Here is a 24,638-nt window from a genome sequence, read left to right on the forward strand (position 1 = left end):
AGTCTGCATTTGTCACTGAGTATTCCTCTTTGTTATTTGTTCCTGTTCTCTACTATGCTGCCCACTTTTCACATAAAAGAAATGTCTACTTATGGATTTTTAATACATTAAGCAAAGTGAAGTAATTATCTACTGTGCTATATGCCCCGTCAAAATTAGTCTGACAGCACATTTGATTGGTTTTAGATATACAACACTGCAGAAAACAGGAAATCAATAGAATTGCTAAAATGTATTTTGACTTAACTGAGGTAAATATGTAATTAAATCCATACATTTTGATTTAAAAAAATTAATTCCACCTTTCTAAACTATGTGGCTTCTATTTATGAGATGCTGGAGTACAGATCCTGTAAATAAGGAAAAACAAAATTAACTGTAATTCAGCTTTTTACATAAAAATATTTAGCTAAGTCCATTCTTAAAAGATCAATGAAAAGAAACAGTAATATGTTGATCTATCATAAACACTGTCATCCTGTTTATTATTTATCTTATTAAACAATGTCAATCCAAATAATTGCAAGATTTTCAGACTTCTGACACTATAAAAAAAGACATTTCTGGAGTAAACTGTAGAAACCATGCACAAGCAAAGGATGTATTATTTTAGAATTATTACTAGTATTAGAAAAATAAAATTATACTGTACTTGATGCACTTATGAGAATTTAAGGGTGGTAGGTATAATAGCAACAAACTACTTTAGTGGTTGGAGTACAAGATAAGAGGTGTATTCTTGACACAGTCAATAAGTAGGTATATTTATATCAGACTCGATTTCTCATATTTAAGTAGGTCAATACCTTTTTTAAAACAGTTATGAGTGATCTGGCAAAATACCACAACAATGTCAGAAGATTATACTACAATCACCACAACATCACAGAAAGTGTGATAAAACAGCTCTGATATTTATTATTGAAAAATACAATAAAGGCTATGAATAACAATTATTAACACTATCATATTCAAAATGAAAATGTGGGTAAGCTTTTGAGCTGGACATTTTCTGCTGTGAAGTCCTACAGGTAACTACAGCTGCTCTTGAGCCCCATAGGAAACTGAGCATATGCAGAAGCACAGGGTGCCCTCAGTACTGTAGGGGAGTATATTTGCTCCTGATTCAGTGAAGGAATTTTATCCCTTAGCCAATGAAACTTCTTCAGTTTTTTTGCCTTGTTGTTGGTCATTCAGGCTGTGGTTCCCAGCCCATGACAGAGACTGTGCCATTTTAATAAAGTCTCTTGACACCTTGTTATCTCTGACTTTATTTGTTCTTCCAAACTCACTCTCTATTCCCACCGTCTTCATTCTATCAACTTGGACTTGATCATCTCATACTGTATCAGGTCACTTCAGCATCCTAGCCTTGATAGCAAATTATAATCTTTTTGCCAGATCATATTCACTAGTAGGAAAAACATCAGGGTGAAGCAAGTATTGAACCTGGCCCAAGAGAATGGGCAGAAATATACAACTGCTGCTGGCAGAGAAAGAGGAAACAGGATTTAGGAATAGGAAATGTGGAACTCCAACCAATACAAAAAAGCCAAGCCTTCCAATGCTAGTCTTATAAGATCCCGTATATCCTGATGAATATAAAATTGAAAATGTTTCCAAGTATGCATTGTTTAAAATTGATTACTTAGTAAACTGTAGATTTTAATACAAAATTACAACTGCAAAGCCACATTTCATGTCTTGTTTTAATGATTTCAGTGAACTTAAAAAAAAAATACATAGGTCCAGATTTAATCATTTTTGTCACAAAAAATAAATTGTAAGAACATGTACAAATATGTGCTACACTTTACCCTTATACAAAGTAGGAACACTCTAAATGTCCACACAGCCATGCTCACTGTCCACCTTCAAGTCCCTATTTAAAATCCTTCTTTGCCATGAAGACAAAAAAGCACAAAACCCTCATATAGACCACTGTTTTCATACTGATCAGAGCTGATTTGTTGTTTTCTTGTGCTTCCCCTGCCCATGTGTTTTCTTCCACCTGTTAATGGCAGAGTTGCCCTATAGATTGTGAGGTCTCTGGGGTAGGGAGGGTCCCTTTGTAGCATGTTTGTGCTGTGGGGACAAAGGAATCCAGGGATCTAGAATTCTACAAAGGAGATCACTTGCCTTCATGGGACATAAGGCCTAGATATGGCACTTTCTTCTTTCCCCTATGCTTGAAACATTCTGCAGGAAGGAGTCAACAATGACAAATCAGCATGAAGAAGGATCTCTAGTCCCTGATGACATCAGATAATTTGTTACTCTTAATCAATCCAACTCTGTCCCTTCTGATCTACTGTTCATTCCAGCCTTTTTGTGTTTTATCTCATACTATATTTATTTCAGTTTCAGCCATAGCTTTTTCTATTCTCATCCCTCTATCTTCTTCTTTTTTTTTTTTATGAAATATTACTGAAAAATATTTAAGTTCTATGTAAAGCCTTGCACCTTTGGCTTTATGAGCCATGTAGATCTCCACTGCAAAGAAGCTAGTACTTATTTATGGGATGCTAAAAAAGTACAGTGAGAGAAGCAGAAAGAATTTTTATAGTCTTGGTGAGGCTAATTCTTGATTATAGGTATTGATCCTGTGTCTTGCTAAAAAAAATGGTGAAAAACTGGCAGAGGTATAGCAAAGAACCACAAGGCCTGAGAAAACACCACACAGTGTGAGACTTCAGAGCTGCAATGTTTTTCAGCTATTTAGAAAGAAGACTGGAAAGTAACTTGACTACAGTACATAAATATCTTCATGGAAAGAAAATATTATCTACTAAGAAATTTTGATCTTATGAAGAGAGATTTCACTAAAACAAAATGTTGAGCACCAAAGTCAAATTCAAATGCAAATTGAAAATGCAATTGAGATTAGGCATGCAATTCCAACAATAAGAACATCTGGCTACTTAAGAAATGCAAACCAAACAGGGGCTTCAAATAAGGTGTGGTTACCTTTGTGGAAGTTAAAAATCAGTCAACCTTTGAGCTCTCCCTTTCTCAATAAGAGGCAGGTTTTATTCAAATACACATTATCAGGCATCACCATCAGTGTTGATGGTCTGCTTATCTCTTTGGCTTTGAAATCTATGTACCTCCTGACATTCAGCAACTCCATGGCCTCAGTTCTACCAATCTTGCCTGTCTTCTCCTGATTCCTAAGTTATTGTGCAATGGCTGGCTGTTTATTATAGAAGATTCTTTTGAAGTACTGAGTTAAAATATAATTAACTCTTCTGAAGTCTCAAAACCTCCTTCCAAGCCTGCAGCAAAGTGGAAAGGTTACCTACCTCATCGCTTAACAACTACAGAACTTACTAAGCATTGATACCTTATGAAGTTTGTTGCTTGTTACAGTTTTGGGGACCAGGATCATTTGCAAAAATAGTATATCCTTTCATTGCAATCAATATAATAACTACAAATTTTGTGATGTAATTCAAGAAAATTGAGAGATATTCATCTAGGTGTTTTCAGGACATTTGGTGCACCTCTCACACAGCAAAAAAAATATAGACTGCAACTGTATTAATGAAACAAACAGGGCCAGAGCATGGCCAAGCACTGCTCCAATACTGCCTGTACTGTTTAATTATTAGCAGGCATCCAAGCACAAATGCTGAGCCATTAGAGAACAGGCTGAGAATATTTTATTTGCTAATACAGACATAGCCATAGAATCTTAGGCTATAAATACATGACAATTTCCTCCCCTAAGAACTGGATTAAAGTATCTATTTAATAAATCTATCCAGTCCTATCTTAAAGGCCATTGTAGAATCCTAAATATGATACATAAATTGTTCCAGGGTATAACAACTACATGAGCAACTAGAACTTAAAGTAAGTTGAGTTTGAAACTAACAACTTTTAGTCTTTGGAAACTGTATTACCCTCTGTTGGCAAAATTATGTGCTACCAAGAGCTTGTATCATTTCTGTGTCATGAGTAGCTATCTATTAGTCAGATAACTAAGTCCTCTCTCAATAGTTTCTGCAGTGTATAAAGGATTAAACTGAAACCTGTAAATTTCATGTTTCAGGACATTTTTTTTCTAATTCTAAGAGCCTTTGAAATCTCTCCAATATTTCATGTCCTTCTTGAAGTATAAATATCAGCTTCAAACACAGCACTGTCACAACAGTTCTCAGACAACTGCAAGAGAAGTGTAGGGAACAGAACAAAGGTCTCTATGTAACCTTTGTTACCTTTGTAACAAAGGCTTTCGATACTGTGAGCAGAAAAGGTCTGTGGTAGATTTTGGACTGTTTAGGATGTCTTCCCAGGTTCCTTAAAATGATCATCTCACTTCATGAGGATCAGCACGGCCAAGTCAGATACAGTGATGCACTTTCTGAGCCCTTTCTAACAACCAATGGTGTGAAACAAGGCTGTGTTCTTGCACCAACTCTATTCACAATCTTTTTCAGCATGATGCTCCAAAGGGCCACGGCAGACCTCAATGATCAGGACGGTGTCTACATTCTATATCATACTGATGGAAGCCTATTCAACCTAAGGGGACTGAAGGCCCACACTAAGACCTTAAACCACCTTGTCCGGGAGCTGCTTTATGCTGACGCCACCGCCCTTGTCGCCCGCGCAGAAGTAGCTCTGCAGTGCTTAACATCCTGCTTTGCTGAGGCTGCTGAGCTCTTTGGGCTGGAAGTCAGCTTAAAGAAGACAGAAGTTTTCTATCAGCCTGCACCTCGGGAAGTCTTCCATCATCCCCATATCACCATTGGCCAATCAGAACTCAAATCAGTCCAGCAGTTTAATTACCTAGGTAGCATCACCTCTCGGACAGTAAGATTGACGGAGAGATAGACAACAGGTTAGCAAAGGCATATAGTGCCTTTGGAAAGCTCCATAAAAGAGTCTGGCAAAATAAACACTTGAAGAAAAGTACCAAGATCAGTGTTTACAAAGCCATTGTACTGTCTGCTCTTTTATCTGGGTCCAAATCATGGGTCATCTACTGCCACCACCTGCGTCTCCTAGAACACTTCCATCAGCGCTGTCTCCGCACAATCCTAAACATCCACTGGTCAGATTATGTGACCAATACATCTGTTCTAGAACAAGCAGCAGTCACAAGCATTGAGGCCATGTTGCTGAGAACACAGCTGCGATGGGCAGGGCACGTCTCCAGGATGAAGGACCACTGCCTTCCTAAGATCATGCTCTATGGTGAACTTGCCACTGGCTGCTGCAAGAGAGGAGCCCCGAAGAGGAGATACAAGGACCCCCTGAAGCTACATCTTGGCCACATTGATCTTCATTGCTGGTCTACTCTGGCCTCCAGTTGGGAGATCTGGAGATACACTATCCATAACGCCGCTGCTTCCTTTGAGAATGCTCGCAGGATCACCACTGAAGAGAAAAGACAACGCAGAAAGAATTGTGTCTTGCCGATACCATCCAAGGAGTCTTTGTGCTGTGCCTTTTGCAACCAGTCTTGTCTGTCTCGCAGTGGCCTCTTTAGCCACCAGCACGCTTGTAGCAAATGTGGGTAGAGCCCTTCCCAAATCTTCATTCGCGAAGCCTAGCCATGATGATAGTCACAATAGTTTTAATGAAATGTGTGCAGATATGTTCAACTTCTATTTGATAGTCCTTCTCTTATAAACCTTCTATTATTCCATTTAACCATAGCATGGCATCAAGAATTCCTGTTGATGCAGTGATCTTCAATGACCTTATGTTCTTTCCTGGGTCTTCATTTTCAAAGACAAGCTCTATTATGTAAGTACAAGGTGTATCCTTTGTTTACAGGTTTACTATGCTTCACCTAGATATATTAAAACAAATCTGTTTTTCTACTATATGGTGATTATGAGAACTTTTTATTTGTTTTACTTTTTTCATATCAGACATTTTTATCTACAAAGGTTTTGTAACTACTTGTATGAGCAATCACACCATTGATGAACATGAAGCCAGGAAATAATTCCCTATGAGAGATCCCTTCACTTGTGGTCATCAGTGTCTTCCCAAAAATGACTGCATTTTGACATCGGCTTCTAAGGTTGTCCCTAATACACCTAGTATACTGATTAATTCCCTGTATTACACTTCTAAACAAAGTGTCATATATCGCCAAAACAAATCAATTGAAAGATTCATGTATAGTAAGTCAACATGCATCATTAAATGGCCTGTTTGCAAAAGAAATGCTGTGTATGTTTAACATCAATTGAACAGTCTTAAATTAATTAGGAGAGTTTACCTTTCTATTTATTTCATTTTTTATTTGTCAAAATAATTTTTCCACAGAATTTGTATTTATATTATTGTATTATTCTGGATAGGCTAGTTGTAAATCCATAGTTACAGGTGCATTGAAAATGTGGTTAAAATTAATTATTTTAATTTTTAATAGGTTATATATATATATATATATATATGTATTCTTTCCTAACTCAAATTAATTATTATTAGATAGAATATTTGTGAATGTTTTCTTTGATGCAGTGAAAGATATGAAGTTAAATGATTTTTTAAAGGACTGACTAAAATAACATAGAACAAAACAATGGCATATGTTAGCTTGGATGTCTCTAGCTTTAAGTACTTAAAACTTCATAAATACATTATTTAGGATATATGTAAATATTGATTAAAATCTCACAGAGGGGCTGTGTGATTAATTAACAACATACCTTTTATACATATTTTCTCTACTTATCTTAAAATTTGTGAGAGAACAAATATTTACAGGAATACCTTACATTTACAGCTGAATCCATGCTATACCCTTACTCCCACTAGTGACACATATTCCAGCCCCCTTTGCTACTTGTCAGATATTTCACTTGCTCTCAGTCTGATCCTTGATGCTCTCAAGTGCCATATGATAGGAGATGTCTAGATACAGAAAGATACATATACACACAAACATGCTAATAAACACCCATGCATGCATATACTTGCAGTCGCAACAAAGATTTTTTTAAAAATTTGGATTGCTAAATTGAAATTATGTATGCAAATACGTTACAAGTTAATGATTCCTAAATTCATGAAGGAATCATAGCTCACGATGCTCTGGGGTTTTAATGTTTGTATTTAGAATTTGGTATCAGCAACCTTAACACACATTACCATATCTTCTGTAATTGTAGCAATCATAGCAAAACTAGAATGCAGATTTGGTCATTGGTTATGTCTTTTACTTCCTTTTTGTGGTTAGTTGCAAAGGATGGAGAGAAGGTTTTATTTCCTAGGCTAAAATTTAATAAGAATATAATAAAACATTGTATAGTAAAGTTTTCACAATAAAATTTCTGATAAAATACCACTTCTTTCATTAATGTTCTAATATAGCAAAGCAATGTCACAGAGAACTAAGCTCCCAAAATATTGAAGAATTATCAGAATACATTGGATTTGTTATATTCTAATTCAGACAAATATAACATCATCTATTTGGTGCTGACTTACACACTCAAGACATTTGATACATAAATCAATAATGAAGAGCATGCGATTCCCTGCACTTCTATTCTGAGTGATTAATTTGTAAACTGTGTAGAATGAAAATTAAGAGAATGTGTTGTCACATACCATGTTCTTTAATGGAATGTGGGTTTTATTTGATATTGTAGCATTCTTTTCAGTGCAAGATTTTGGTCAATTTTCTTGAATGGTCAGGGAGGCCGGGAAGTGTATTGGTTAAAACTAAGTTTTTAAACCTGTAATTCAGCACGTAGAACTGGTTTATCAGCTCAGGGAGCTGAATTAAAACATCTCAGTTTCTCTACCTTTTTTTTAATAGTAGTAGAATTTTGTTAACAAATTCTTGTGTTTGTAAATTCTTTTGCCACTGAACCAAACTCTGCAGAAAGCAAGCTATTTAAACAAACTGCAGAATATATTTATTGGCCGCTATAATACGCCATCATTTTCAGATATATGTACTCTTCAGTTGCGTATCATGGGAACATATGTTCGAAAACTCCTTATAGAAGAAGACAGTGTATACATTCTCTACCCACATTCCTTCACACGAAAATATGAAACGTTTCTGCCTTACACCAACCAGATATTCCTGTTGTTTCAATAACAAAGAAGAAAATAAATAAATAAAGACAATATAATAATCGCGGAAGGCCAGATCCTAACAATGTGAAATGTCAACTGTCTGCATCACAAACAAGATTTGGAACAGAGAAATGTAGAGAAAACTGAATATCACTGAATCAATAGCAAAACCCCTGCTAATTTCAATACTCAGGAGTTCTGATTGAGCGTTTAAAAGAAAAGTAAATAGGCTTGTATAATTTAAGATGAAACTAGATAAGTTGATTTTTCAAGAAAATGAAAGGAACTGCTCTCAAAAACTGAAAAAGAAAATGAGGTTTTTTAATTAGTTTTCATACACTGTCAAGTACAGGTTCTCATAGCATCTTGTTTATTCTTTCATTATATGGTTTATGAAGGCCCGTGAAACCTATATCTGCAAAAAATCTGTGCATTAAGGTAAGTCTGAAGAGGACATGTTCAGAATCTTGCAAATGAGATGACTAATATACATGAAACCATTGGACTCAGTATCCTGAGGCGTGAGCATACTGTCACAACTGACTGGTGACTCAGAAGTGCAAATGCTCCTTCAATCTAAAAAACATTAATGTGGGAGAAAGACAGATGTTACTAAAGAATACAGGATTTACTCTATAAGGATGAAAATTCATTTCTCTTCCTGAGCATAATCAGCAGTATAGAAGAAAAAAAAAAACAATCAAACCAAACCAAACCAAGGCATAAATGCTTCTGATTAAGTATATTTCTGTGTTTGTTATCCTATTGTATATGATTTGTATTGCTGTAAACAATCCTCTCCATGCTGTTATTACAGAGCTAAGAGCAGAATCAACCTGTTATCTATTAGCTGTCTGGATATGGACAGAATTTATCTAGAGACTGAAGTAATTAAGATCTTTTACAACTAGAAGCTAGTTTAACAAAATGTGTATATATTTTTTTACCTAGCCTTTAAATTGTCTAATCTAATACTTATCGTAAGTTTTTCATCAGTTAGATTTAATTTCTCCAACACAAACAAAGCACGTTTGATCTTTAGGAGCCCTTATTAGAATTGCTAAATAAAAGAGCACAAGGTAATTCTGTAATGCTATTTCAGATCAAAATACCCTTTGGCCAATATTTCTCCTCCTTTGATACATGATGCACATTTTCAAATTTTAGCACATTTGCAAAGCTTACTGTCTATTTGTGTCCGTGTTCAAAGAATACTGCTGACTGAGATCAACCAGGAGTTTATCTTGTTGCCACTGATTTTATCTTCCTCCTGCCTTTTTTCACAATTAGTACTGCATATTTTAAGATTAAATCTGTCTGGAATATGCTCTATTCTACTGAACAATCTGCAAGCAACAGAGAACAGTAGCATAGCACTGTCACCACTTGGAATGTAGTAGGCTGATAATTTTGCTCATAGAAGGCACAGAGAGATGCAGAAGAAACACACAACATTTTCTGGAAATGAGTTAAATATAAGGATCTAAAAGGTAGATTTTACAGTTACTGCTGAGGGGTAGATTGGCTACATGCAAAGACTGTTTACACAAACTGTGTGCAAAACTGCATATAAAAGAGAGTTTCTTGGGAAAAAGAAATATTTAATGGTCATCTAATGACCAGTTTTTATGAAATACAGTGAATGGGAAATCTCTGAAACGTCAAGCCAGATGTAATTTAACAAATCAGTATAGAACAACAAATACATTTTCAAAAATTTCTGAAATTAACTTGGAGTTTGAATATCAGAAAAAAGTATTTCCTTTAATTTTATCAGGCAATTTAATAAAAGAGATCTTCCTCTACAAACAATGCCTACCATAATTTCTTGCCATTTCACTCAAATCTAATTAAAAAAAAAAAAGTCATTTTGACAGCTCATTTTACCAGATGGAACTGCTCATAATACATTTGTAAATATTCTTATTCAGACATTAGCACATATATTATACACAGTATGCACAGTATGTATATGCTGAGAGTCCATCACTGAGACAAAATAACAGAGCTGCTAAGCACCCTGAACTTTTTCTAGACAGATTTAATGAACCAAAATGAGGGAGGACCAAATTATAGAGATAAATTTGAGTAGAAACTGGCAATAATCAATGTATCGTGTTTGGTTAACTGTTTAGGGTTTTTTCTCCTCAGGAGACTGAATACTTCTTAGGGTCCAAGATTTTGCCTCCTAAGTGTTTCAAAGTTGAATGTCCTTTAAGGAGATATTGGCATTGATAATTAGCATTGATAATAGGCATTTTGGAAAAGGAAAAAAGTGATTAATGCTGTGACAAGAAAAGAGTATTTCTTAATAATCAACATACATACATTTTTCCTGTGATACACAACAGCTTTCTGACCCCTTTCTATGAAAACTCTTGCATCTTTGATGGGAAATTATGCAGCATACTTTACAAGAGCGAAGTACTGAGATTAAAAGCCAAATGCTTAATGAAGATTAAGCAAAAAAATCACATCTAACTAATTAATAAAGGAGATTTCTTGCACAATGAACACGGTAGGTGAGAAAAGAAACCCCAGTATGAAAGAGGATAGTCCTCCCAGCTCATGCTGGGACTCTACATGTAGGGTGAGAAAAACAAATTCTTTTAAGCAGACTCATCCTCTGTCCTCTGCAGCTCTACCTTAGACTGAAGATGGACCTTCTGAGTGAGGGAGCTTCAAACCACTTTTAGCAGGTCCATTGTCACAGGTGTGAAAGCTCTGCTTGGACAAAATAGAGAATCAAGGCATTTTGATCTGCAATTTTTTTACTTTTTTTTTTTTTGTAAAACCATTTCTAATTATTAACAAGTTCAGAAAAAAATGCAGACATCAAATTACTGTAATTGAAATGATAATAATTGCACATAACAAGTCTCAAATACACACTAGCCTTGTTTGAGAAAGCGACTTGAAAAATGCAATTTACACCACATGTGCAGACTGAAACAATATATTCCTTGATTCTACAGATCACTTATGGAGATCTGGTATACAACGACTATCAGTAATGTCCAACTAGAATGTAAGACTTCTTACATTTACCAAATGTTTTATGTACAGTCCTTGGGAAATTATGGTAATTTTCTGCATTATATGAATATTTCTAAATATTATGAAAATGAATAAATAATATAAAACTATCTATTATATGCTATCTATAACATCTAGAATAATATATAAAATAAATTACAAAATACTATAGAGTAATATTTTTAAATATTATAAAATATTATAAACCCATCTATTTTAAGGAACACTGATATTTCACTTAGATGCTGTTAGCATTTAGTATTCAGAAGTTATTTCATTAAAATCTATTCACGACAGAAAAAATGTATGTTATTTGTATAAAGCTGTGAATGACAGTATGATGAGCAAGCTCCATCTCCCAAAGACAAAACAAAGTTCAAGGAGAGGATTAAAGTGAACCAAATATCAGTGGCTGTCTGCTTCTGTAGATCACTCTGTTTAGATGCTTATTGCTATAAGCTGACAGTGTGCAACTTGAAAAGGAATATTCTATTGTAAATGTATCCTCAACCAGCACAGATGACATAAAATGCTTAATGTTGTTTTCACACGATATGCCATGCTGTAAGAAGATATGGCTGGAATAAATACATTTTATTTTGTCTTCTGACATTTTTCCATATGATTTAATTATTCAGAGAATAGTATAAAACAGAACTTCAGTATGAGTATTCATTACTTAAAAGTGAATGCAACACTTTGCCAAAAATGAAAATAAATTTGCATGACATGTAAATAATATAACTGTTGGTGGCACTTGGTTTAGCTTATGTATTTTGCCCCAAGGGACAGGTGATTATGAGCTTACTTTCCCCTTCATTGACATATTCTGAACAGTTTACATAATAAACAATTATTCAGATATCAATGTATAAATTCACAAAATTTTTCTTTCATTACCAGAGAAAGAAAAGATTGATTCTACCCTACTTTCACTACGTCTTTTGATGACAGAAGAAGGAAACTAACAATAGTTACATGCAGAAGTGGAAAGGAGAAAGGACAGATTCTATGTCAGCTCTGTGCAGATGCAGAGGAATCAAGTACAATAACCTTTTACATGCAGTAGTCAAGAAATAGTACTGCACAGATACTTTTTTTTTCCCCGTTAGAGAACAAAGAGACTGAGTTCATGCATCACTGAATGTGAGGCAGCAGCTTCCCATCAGGGACTGGTTCTTGGGGAACCCACAGGCAAAACAATGCAAACTGTAATTAGAATACGTTTCTCTCCTATTCTGGGAATAAACAGTCTTTTCATTGTTCATGTTTACACAAATAACAAAATGCTCAGCTGTGTTTTAGCAACTATAGATGATACAGTAGCAGTCTTGTTATAGTAATATATATGTCAATGTAATTTAGGATTTATAATTAATATAGAAATTTTTTAAGCATTTTCAACCTCTGGAGTTGCTCAAGTATGCATTTTCTTCATAGTATTTGACTCAGATTCTATAATGCCTTTTCTGCTTAAATATTTTCAATTAAATGATGTTAAGTATGATCACATTAATAGTATTTAACTTCCTATATTACCTTTTTCGAAGCTTTTAAACTTATTAGCTAATATACTGGAGAAGTAGTATGAAAAATACTAAATCTGCTTGTCTGACCTCAAGTAATAGTTACAGAATTGCTTAAATTTATTTTGGTCCAATAAAAAATAGCATTAGTATTTTTATTCCCTGCAATTATAATTACTTTATAGTAATGGAAGTCCTCACATTTTAAGCTAAGCCTCTGCGGTTGTGTTTCTACCTTAGAAGCACTATCTACCTTTATATTCATTATTTACTTACAGAAACAAAACACATGAGAAAATTTAATATCTAATGTCAATGCATAGCCTATTTATAAATGGATGCTATATTTCAGAAATTAAAACCAAAGCTATTAATATTTTATTACTACTCTCTATTAGGCCTGTAACATACTGTACAAAGCAGACCTTCACTAGCTGGGGATAGGTTAGGAGATCGAGTACATTTCCTCTGATTTTATGATTCCCTTTAGATCACTGTGTTTGGAATGCATGATATCATAATAATAACATGTACCAGTATGATGACTAACTCCATCTAATGTTAGATGACTAACAAAAAACGAATGGCAATTACACACCATGGTCAGTTCAGTGTCAAAGAAATGAGTTTACTATTTAGGCTTTGTATGGGCAAGAAGAGGGATCGTTTCATTGAATAAGCAAATGAAACCAATAAAGAGTTTGCTTTTAAAATCCATACTGCATATGAGAAAGTAAAATAAAGATTCATAAGCAAAAATCTAAATTATTTTGGTTACCTGCAGCATACGTACTTTTCCATGAGGAGCCATCCAAGTGTACTATAGGTACTAGCTTATGTTCTAACAACATTATTATCTTTACTTCAGAATACACTTGACAAAATGGCTCAAGACATCAAAAGGGCATAGGATGGAGACTTCCTAGAACACAACAAGTCAGCCTTGAATAGATTTTTACCTCCTGCTACTGTATATCCTTTACTGTAAATTACAGAATAGTAATGTTAGGGATACCTTTGAGAGAGCTTCCTGACATATCTAACTTCGCCAGAATTATAAGTATTTTTGAATCCATTAATCCCTAGTTCAGCTGTTTTAAATGACAGATAGCCTTAGAACACGGAAAAAAATTTCTATCTTCTCAGTTCTAACATTTCTTTCTTTTTTGTTTTTTTGAGCAAAAGAGAACTTGTAGGCATCATAAGGTTAAATTGGGATTACAGAATTTCACAAAAATACTTTAGTTTTCTGGCCAAAGTTGCTAGACTTTGGGGATCTAAAACCAGGTGTCTAATCCTATGTTTCAGTAACTGAAAATGGAACTTGACTGTCGAAGAATGGAAGCAGCTGCTGGAGAAGTTAGGCCCATAATTTATTTTCTGAGGTCCTCTTCAGGCAACACAGGGCTTGGAGGCTAACCAGATATATTTGAGAGAAACAGCATTTTAGTTTATAATACTGAATTTCATACAGAAGCTCAAAGTTACTGTGACCATATACAAGGATGTCTATCTGCCTCTGAAGTAGCCGATAAGAAGTTGAGTGAAAATTTGGCTTCAAGCCTCATGATACACAGCTCCAAATCTCACTCTGGGATGACTAGTATGAGTAACGTAGCTTTTAAACTGTAGTTTTTAATTTAACAGCAAAAGGAAAGTAGAATCTTTTATGTTCCTAGTCATGTATATTATAATTCACCTTTTATCTTTTAAAAAAACACATCTGGATCTTCTTAAAAAGATGTCATTGCAATAAAAATCAGGAAAATTATTACCTCCGTCTTAGACATTTTGAACTAAGGAAACAAATGGAACTAAAGCCTAGACACTCAACTTCAGAAATTAGAAAGAGATGGTGGCAGTTTCTCCTGTACCCATGAAAAGGGTAGAGAATCACCCAGCACACTGAAACACTCAGGTTTTCTTCTCAGATTGACAGGACTTATATCTGCATTTCTTGCTTCCCACTGAAACTGCTCTGATCATCATATTATGTATTACCTTGTGTTTTATGCATTAGTTTGTGTTTTCTCACTCCTGTTAAATCTGCTCTGGTTTGCCTCAGTTGTTTAAATGCTTGCTGACACAGATAAGATGTAGAATGTTCAACTCTAAATAAAAAACATAAAACATTGAAACTCAAGTTCTTGCACTCAGAAATATTTAAGTATGTTGTACTTAGTGGAATAACACCCAAAAGACCCTGAAAAAAACATTTTCAGAAGATACACAGCATATTACAGTTCAGATCTACTTTCTGTGTTCAAAGAGAAATTCAAATCAACACCTATCAGGTTTTGGTGGGTATTTGATCAGCTCCCTGCGAATTTTATAATTTATGAATTTTGTATTTTCTATTATTTTCTATTTTTCTCTGAAAACTAGTTAGCAAACTAAAGTTTGCAAATGGTTTACGTATAACAAAAGCACTGATTTTCATGTTCCCAGTACATGAACTACTTTGCTTCACAAGATTAGCAAAATTTAATATGATATACATATTTGTTCATACCATCTTTTATGCTCCAGACTCAATTCTATTCTGCTCAGAGTCAATTAAAGTCACTGACTTCAGTAGATATAAAATATTGATCTCTGCTTGTATTAGAAATTACAGCAATAAGTACATAATCATATGTTTACATCATACCACTTCAAGCAGAATTTAGAATCTGTATCAAACTCATGGGTTGGTTAGTGTTATTTATATACCTTACTTTTAGTTCATTACAAAGCACTTCAGCTACTATCATTTCCTAACTAACATAATTTATAACTCTAACATACTTTGAACAGGTGGACTCAAAGAATTCACAAAGAATTTTAAAACCTTAGATATACAGTGTAGTTCTTAGAACACAAAAGCTGGATGGTAAAATGCAGCAGCCAGATAGACAATGGCTTCATGCACCTATGCTCTAGCACAGGTGGAAAGGCTTTGGGTACAGTACCAAATCAAGATTTATTTCTCATTCCAATTCATTTTCAATTTTCATTTGGAGTAAATACAGCTTCAGTCTTTAATGTTTTGTCGAAGTACAGAGCAAACTGCATGCAGTTTAACTACTTTTTCTTGGAAGTGCAGAGTCAATCATTTCATTATTGAACTTGTGGCTCTCCGCAGTCTGGCAAAAAAGATCCTCTTTCTTTTCAAATGATTATTGATTTGGAGAATTGTCCAGATTACACTTTGATAAGATGAATTATAACCTCTAATAGCACAGTTAGGAAGAGCTGAAACACCAATTGTACACATAGTCCTGTGATTCTGTTGTGATGACTAACTTGGCCACTTTAGTTAATTAAAAGGCAATACAAATTGTTCATTTATGGGCTTATCCAATTCTCATTAAAGTTAAAATCAATAGGAATCCTTCCTGGGTCAGACTGTTCTCTAATTGCTGAGTTTTGAAGGATATTATGATCCAAGTTTCAAAAATAGTTAATGCTTAAGAGATGGGTGGCAAAGCTATGAGAACATTGACAGAAGAAATGTAGCAACATCAAAAACTAAAGAGTTATGCAGTGTAAGCCATTTTCTCTGGTAGTTCCTCTTTGAAGTAGCCCTATTCCTTCTCACTCTATTGACTCCTACTTCCACTTCTAAAGGAAGCCCACAAAATCCACCAATGTTGCAGTTACAACCAGCCACCATGGAAAAGAAGAATTCTCTGGACTGCAGTGCCACCCAGAGTAGGCACCAAGTGCAGGAAAAGAAAAGGGGCAATAAATTACTGGTAACAGAACAGTGTGTTTTAAAAAATACATTGCATTCTTCATACAGATGTAGGCTCTCAAATTTTTCATGCAGTTAATTTTCTGGTTTGAGGAATCCAGTAGGATTCAGTTAAGGTTAAAAGAACTTTGGTTAATTAGTGAAGAAGGAGAAACAGTCCAGTCATCCCAAAGAAAAACCGAGCCAGTTTTCTTTGATAATCCATAACTGTAACAGTTTTTTAAAAAAACCCTTTTGCAATAAAACTGCAATGACTTTACAATTTGAAGCTTTGTCTGGTTATTGTTTCCAGTTTAGAATGGAAGTTCAGTTACTTGGATTTGAGCAATATAAAACTGGAATTTCTCTTTTTTTTAGGATGTACTTTCTGATAGCCAATTCTACAAGGTACCCTGATAAAGTACAGTAGTAGATACACTGGGAAGTCTATTGTTTTGAAATTAATAGTTGATAAATTTAGGATAATAATATCACAAATACTATGATATAATAATAAACTATATTCATTTTTGTTGGAAAGTATTTATTATCATACATATGTGTTACCTTAAATTAAAAGCATGCAACTTAACAGAAATTTATCATATAATTTTCATCAACAAGCCATTTTAAACATAATTTTATACTATTTATGCTTTATAAGTTCTTAGATTAAGTTATATAAAAGAAGCAGGGGAAAACAGAGAAGTTCTGAACTACATCCATGTATCATACATAAAAATTTATATATTAGCCACAAAATGGTGATAGTTCTGACAACATACAATCTGCTTATGTTGATTTCTACGTCATTTTTGTTTTTATAAACAGAGTTACTGTTATATAGCTTTGATCAGAAAGAGATGCTTTGCACAATACATAATAAAGTTCATTCACCTACTTGTCTGAACTTTAAGACTGACGGGCTTCTGCAGCTGTTCAAATGAGAAGCTTTAGTCCCCACTACACTCATCCAGATGTGACTACATGCCCCCTTGTTTCACTTCTGATTATTTTTCTATGTTTTTCTATCCAATTATTTTTGCTTTGGAGAATTTTAGGTATTAGTAGTAATAATAAGTAAAGACAATTATTTTAAATCAATCTTAATTTAGGGACAGAAAAGCCACAACAACAACAACAACAACAACAACTTCTCCAAACCCAAACCAAACTTCTGGTTATAACAAGGGTTAAAGCATGAAATCAGTTTCTACCCTGCATGAGATTCAATGTTCTCTCACTAACATAATTCTGTGTTCATGATAATAAAACATATAATATCTTACTTTGTTCAACATTTATGTCTCAAGATATATTTAAGTTCTGAGAATAAACTATTATACTCAAAGCATCTACCAAGATTTTTATTTTACGGCTGGACAACATATAAATGATAAATAGTACTTCTTTACATTGATGTGAAAGAATTAGCTCTTCTAACATGAAAGTTGGTCAAATTTCTGTCCCAAGAAGAAATCAAGAGAGAGAACCTACTTGAAAATCAAAAAGTGCGTAAGCATTACTTCAGTGTCAATGTTATGACTACACATACAATAAGTGATTGGAAGATGATGAAATCTACAAATGTGTGAGAATTCTTGATACAAGTTCATCCCAAATTTTCACATCAGTGGATGATTTCAGAAAGAATACCAAAACCAGTGTTTTGAGGGCCTATCACGTTATTTCCTCAAAGAAACAAGCCCATATCAAATTTAAACCTAGTAATAGACTCCATAGGTAATTGATATATCTAGTTTATGCTGAAAGAATTTCATTACAGCATATAAAAAAATCCCAAAACACCAGAGTAAACAACTGTAGTGAAAAAACTACAATAAACCATTAGAAAAGAAGTTCCTGGATAACACAGATTTATAAAAATCTTTGGTCAAAGCACATCAGGGTTCATTTAGAAATTTAGACATAATTCAGCTGAAATTTTAAATGAGTTTTGTTGAAAACTGTTATATGAAATAATTTCAATTGGTCAAAACACCAGAAATCTGGTTTGCCCCTAACTAGGTAATCCTGAGCAATTCATGCATTAACAATACACTTCATTTTGGGTAAACTGAGCCTGGCAGGTAATCCACTAGCCTTCAGATGTCCATTATATCCATTGTATACCCAACCCTCCCTGAAAGTAATTCCCCACATCAAGTCTACCAGTATGGTTGCACATGCAATCCTAACTTCTACTAGAATGAACTAGGTTAACTGAAAGTCTTGAAAATTCTGAGTAATTTGACAGGCTTGGGGCAAGGAACAACGACACATGCAACTATATCAACTTTTAAGCAGCTTGGGTAAAGCTTGTCTCCTGCAGCACCATCTTGATCTGATTTGGCTGCAGCCATAAAGCAAGTCTACGTCTACTCTACTTTCCCCATTTATAAATTGCATATATAAACTTTTGTACACCTACAGAGAAGAAAAACCCTTTGCAGCTAAACACCACTGTCAACTTCTATCCATACTGATGATGTTTTGTATATGAAATAGTGCAAATATATGTACAAAGTGTTTAATAAAGAAATTTTTAAAATGGTTTTTCTTCAAATTACCATGAATTATTTAAAGTAGATTCCTAACTGCACTTAAGTGCAGTTTATTTTCACTTACATGCATATAGGACAGCCTTAAATGGAGACTTAAATTGATAGTTGTAAATGGTCTATCAACTTAAAAACAGTCTCTTTCTTACACAGAGATAAGATTTCAACCTTAAAATGTTGCAAATGGGCCACCAACTCAGATCTGCATAATTAACAATTTCCATGAAGAATATGGCTATAGATATCCTGTTGTCTGCCTCATTCAAATATTTCCTTTGCATTCTAATCAGATAGAAACAAGGTTCAATTCCCAATTTGAAAAATAAACACATTAAAGAAAATTAGTTTAAGCATCATTACAGTGTACATACATAAGAGTCTACATTTTTTTAATGGGCACTTTCTAAACAGCATTTAAGCACGAACCATAATTTCTCTGTGTGGCTAATTTGACCACACATATTGCAAACTGTTTTCATTTTCCTTTATTGTCCTCTAATGAGCTCATAAAGAGTATATAATTAGTGCAGTAAACTGCATAACACAGGCTCTGCCCTAAAGCAGCCAAGCAGAGTTCTAGACTAGCCCTCTCTCCCACCGGAACTTAGTACTGTTAATGGACCATGATCAGTAGGAAGTGTATCGAGGGATATGCTCTGTTTTAAATAGCCTGTGATCTCTGGCTTGAAGCAACAGTTTTGGGGCTATCACCATCTGTACTGACACACAGAAATGAAACTTGTTCTATCTCTTTTTAATGAAGCTACTGAGGTCAATTAATAATGGCTTTGGATGCCTGAAAGACACTGTATGACTGAGCAACTGGATTGTATAGCAATTTCTTTGTGTATAAAAGTTTTAATATTCTCTGCAGTAGGTAATCCTAGAATTTTCTGCTAAAATCTGAACCTAGGAGTAGATATAAAGATACAATTTATCAAATTAAGAAAACAAAACAGACATTTAAGAAAGGCACAAACACAGATATCAATATGATGTAACAGCTAGATTTCAGTCTAGGTGGCTCTGGAGGATGCTGTACTTGAAGGGTATCATTCTTCCCTTCCAATATACAGCGTACCATAAAACCCAGCACTTTGAAAACACAGGCACCTCGAAGACTTAAGAATCTGTTGTTTAAGATGCACAACATATGCTACACTGTCGTCAAAGATCCATAAGATATTCTCATGTAATAGCTATGTTATCATATAGAAATTTATTATAATTTTTGTGATCTGTTTCCTGCAGGAGATGGCTATATTAATACAACAAATTACAGACGCTTGGTCTTATCCCAGTGTTTTTGACACCACCAGACCCCAAAACATGTGGAAAACTGTCCATAGCCCAGAAACAGCACTGCAGTACCACCTTATCTACTTCACAACTGGCATCAACCTGTCCTCTTTGGATATGGCACAGACTCCAAATAAGCAAGTTTTACAATACTTTTACAAGCTAAAAGTAAGAAATTTCTTCCAGAAGAGTAGGATATCATCTCTGCATATCCATTAATATATCACAGAATTACAAAATTACAGAATCACAGAATATGCTGAGTTGGAAGGGACTCACAGGGATCATTGAGTCCAACTCCCGGCCCTACACAGGACCATCCCCAAGAGTCATACCCATGTGCCTGAGGGTATCGTCCAAATGCTTCTTGAACTCTGTCAGGTTTGTTACTGTGACCACTTCCCTGGGGAGTCTGTTCCAGTGCCCAACCACCCTCTGGGTGAAGAAACTTCTTCTAAAATCCAACCTAAACTTCCACTTCAGGGAACATGTAATTTCAGGCCATTCCCTCGGGTTCTGTCACTGGTCAGCACAGAGAAGAGATCAGTGCCTGCCCCTCCTCTTCCCCTCACGAGGAAGTTGGAGAGTTGGAGACTGCAATGAGTCTCAGTTTCAGTCTCCCTCGGTCTCCTCTCCTCCAGGCTGAACAGATCAAGTGACCTCAGCTGCTCCTCATTACAGGTTCTTTGTGTAAGTATACATACCCAGACACATGCATACATGCAATCAAAGTCCCCAAAACAGTTTTAGATCTTTTTCTACTGTCAGCCAATCACAACTAGTAGTACAGTGCTTAAACACTGTGCACATGAGCAACTGACAGAAATGTAAGGCAGAGAGTAACAGAAGCTAGTAAAGAATGCATTGAAAAACAAGAGGAAAATGTAATCTCAGTTACTGTGAAATCTGACATCCCCATTCCTCTCCAATCACTTCTTATTTATCAGAGCCTGCATGGCAAAATAGCACACTGAGCAGCTTCTCTGGTAATTAGTTTATCAGGGTTCTAATCTTCATCTGCAATTAATCATGTAAAATCATATCACCACTTTAATTTTAATCCCTGCTGTTCATCTTCTACAGAATAAAGTACAGATATGTGATGTGATAGAAACAGTTTGCCATTTGAGTAAGCACCTAAAATCTCAAGTAGAAGTTAAGAAACTGTGCACAAAAAAAATTCTTTATGGAAGGCTAAAGTACCATTATAATTCATCTTCCAGTGCTGTTGTGGCATATTTTTAAATTCCACACCACAATTAAAAGTGCAGGAAAAAGGAAAATTAACAATAGCTTAAGAATACATAGACATAAGTAATCTTTTAAGGATGATTTTTCTTTAAATAAATAAATAAATAAATACATACATAAGAGCATATTAATTATAAAGATTCTTAAATATACATTTTTGCCCAACATAAATAACAATTTAATTTATTTTGAATTTCTACATAAAAATTTGTAAATTAAATGGAAAATATATAAAGCAAAATCAAAAAGTACTAAGGATATATAAATAAAAAACTAAGTTTATTACACAACAGTAGGGAATTGTCTGTCACATTCTTTCCCAGATGACATTGCAAGCAGCATTGAATTTTAAACAATGACTTAAACAGTCCTGAATTAAAAAGAAAAAAAGTACCTCAGACTTAATGTATTATTCTACTCTGTAACAAAGCTGCTATTTAAGCTGAACCAAAGAAGCCCTTCAAATAATTTGTTTCAGTAAGAAAAATTTTATAAAGTTTACAAAACAATGTTTATAGAAACAGCATAAAGATTAATAATTCTTTGAGTTTTAATGAAGTATTATGAAATATGGCGGGGTTTTTTATGTTCTCATATCTAAAGAAGGAAATCTGGATTTTATAATATTTTCCTCATAGAAGGAAGGAGAAAAAATCTGCACTTGACTACAACATCAAGACATACCTGCAAGTCCTCAGGAGTGAAGGAGCCTAAATACTGGTGAAAACAAACTCAAAGTGTAGAAAATATCAAAGTTAAACTAAATTTAAACCTTTCTGGGTCAATATGTTTCTAGCTGTGCTTCTAGATGTAGGTTAGATCTACATTATAACTAAAAAAGAAAAATGAAATGTCATTTTTCATTGCAATTCATCAGTTTTTTTCTTGAGAGCAGAGCAATTTCTTAGAAAATATGCTTAAAAATCAGACTGTTACTTTTGAAATAGAAGATTCTATTACTGAAAATACTTTTTAATTCCTGCACTACGACTTAAAGGTAATAGTGTCTAACTAACTATTGGTCTAACTGAACAGTTCCTTCAAAAATATTTTCTCTCCAATAATGCTTCCATATATGTAATTTTTTAAATTAAAATAAATTCCATACTGAGTAATGTCTTGAAATAAAATTAACACCTCTCTAAAGACATTTAACAGTATTGTGTGGATCAACGTGGATCATTATGGATTTTCTTGTAATTTATAGGCCTTAATATTTAGAATTTTTACACCTCAGGTATGTTGTGCAAAAGACTCTTGATTTTCACAGTGTCATTTCATCACATGTACTCATCCAACTGCTAAACTTTGTATTTCAATCCCAAACGTCTGACAGATTTTTACAAGCATTCCCAGTTTCTGCCTGTATTTGAGACTTCCCCAACTCACCATGGGAAATCCAAAATTTGTGGAAGAGGTCAACTTCAAAAGTCTCATCTTGAAAGAAGAGCAATGAAATAATCCAGTGGTAAATTATATAAAAATTCCTGAGACCAGAAAGTTGCCTAGAGACAGAGCTGAAACTATTGAAGGACTTGCCTGCCATTTTTCAAGAATTCACAAAATTCCACTTTTGTTCATATTCAACACACATGCAGTGTGGAAGATAAACAATCACAGTTTAATGATATAATGACAATATAGAAGCAGCTAAATGGGATTTGTGACCAGGAAAGTACAGTAGAAAAGGTACAGTCTGTTCCTGGCCTGGCCAGGGACAGATGTTACACAGAAAACAAATTAAAACAATATTGTATGCTCACAGCTACTTCCAATGTGAAGATAATGTTATGTAAAAGGAAGCATAATACATAATTAATAGACGCATAGCTAATATAATTAGTGTTCCGAAACATGAATTTGTGGCCTGGTGACTGTCACTGCATCTGATAATGTGGGCTGCTGCATTTAAACACTTCTGCTTCGGTTAGCATGGGATTCTGCTCTTATCAAGACTTTGAACAGGCCTTCCTTTTACAAAATCCCCTGGCTCCCCTGGGCAATTTGTTTCTTTGGGATCAATAATGATAAAAAGTATTGCTTCAGTGTGTATGAGGGTAGGAAAACTGGACCCATTGCTTCCATATGGCTCCTTGACATAAAGAGCATATTGCTTGTCGTTCTAAAAAATGTAACAAAAGGGATTTTTGCTTGTAATGTTGGTGAACATGTTAAATATTAATTATAAGAGAGCAAACATGTTCAGAATCCTGCCCTTGAATAATGTACTTTGTATGTTTGATGGCACTCATGCAAGCAGAACAAATATCTTTCTTCTACAGTAATGAGAAGTACTTTTGTTAGATTGAAAGTAAAAGAACAAAAAATATAAAAATAAATGTAAAGCACACATTTTTCAAAATTAACTATTACAAAGAAGTCTTGATATACTTTTTATTGCATTATTCAGATTCTCAACTAAAATACTCATTAAAAAGTTGGGTTTTTACTCATAAAAAACCCAATCAAATGTTTTAACATGCAACTTTTCTATCATATTTGCTGTCTGAATTTCTATATCTAATTAAGGAAACCCATAAACAGAACAAATCAATGAAGAATCTGCTATATTCCAGTCATTTAACAAACATTTTTTAATTGCCATAGACTGTGTAGACAGTTTAAAGGAAGGATGACATTTGAGGACATTGTTTGTTTAACAACTCAGATTGACAGAGCGCCTTGATTTCATTTACCAATCTATTGCCCTGTGGGATTTGCAAATCAACAGAAAACAACATGGATACTACCCCTGGAGAACCCTATGAGTGCCAGAAATCTCCACTAATATAAAAGTGGCAGAAATAACAGAGTAACTTCCTATGCTAATTTTTTCCCTACATTTCCACTCTATCCAACCATACCTAGCATGTCTGGTGTTGGAAGAAGGTGGCTGTAAAATTGTTTCATTTGTAGGGAAGGGACAAAGAAAGGGTGAGATATGTTGGATGCTAAATTCACAGGAAAAGTATGGAGTTATTCACACTTGCACATTAACACGTGCAAAGCATGAATCCATCTCAGATTCATGTTCTAATCATTAAAATAAAAAGACTGTCCTGGTAATAACTGAAGTAACTTTCTAGTTACCTAAGGAATAAATTTTTTGAGTGTGTTTATCTTTCTGGGGCCAACTGGTAAAAGCATGCTGCATAGCACTTGGCACTATCTTTTGGGCCACAGGTGACACCTATC

General features: G+C 34.4%; 1 protein-coding gene across 6 annotated transcripts in view; it reads right to left on the bottom strand.

Annotated features, from left to right (window-relative positions):
* PACRG (parkin coregulated) overlaps window positions 1-24,638 on the bottom strand; it is a 225,766-nt gene that overhangs the window by 56,587 nt on the left and 144,541 nt on the right. The window contains exon 6 of one of the 6 annotated variants that reach the window (XR_007908291.1): window positions 10,701-10,779. The exons of 4 other annotated variants lie outside the window; for them this stretch is intronic. Coding sequence is in view for 1 of the 2 variants with exons in the window: in XM_051811284.1 (XP_051667244.1) it covers window positions 14,679-14,728 (50 nt within the window). In the remaining variant the exon portion in view is untranslated. Of the gene's footprint in view, window positions 1-10,700; window positions 10,780-14,618; window positions 14,729-24,638 lie in introns of those variants that run through there. One more of the 6 variants, XM_051811284.1, reaches the window with a different exon arrangement.

Source organism: Manacus candei, unplaced genomic scaffold, assembly GCF_025592945.1.
Source record: "Manacus candei isolate 608988 ecotype Guabito, Panama unplaced genomic scaffold, ASM2559294v1 h1tg000081l, whole genome shotgun sequence".
NCBI lineage: Eukaryota > Metazoa > Chordata > Aves > Passeriformes > Pipridae > Manacus > Manacus candei.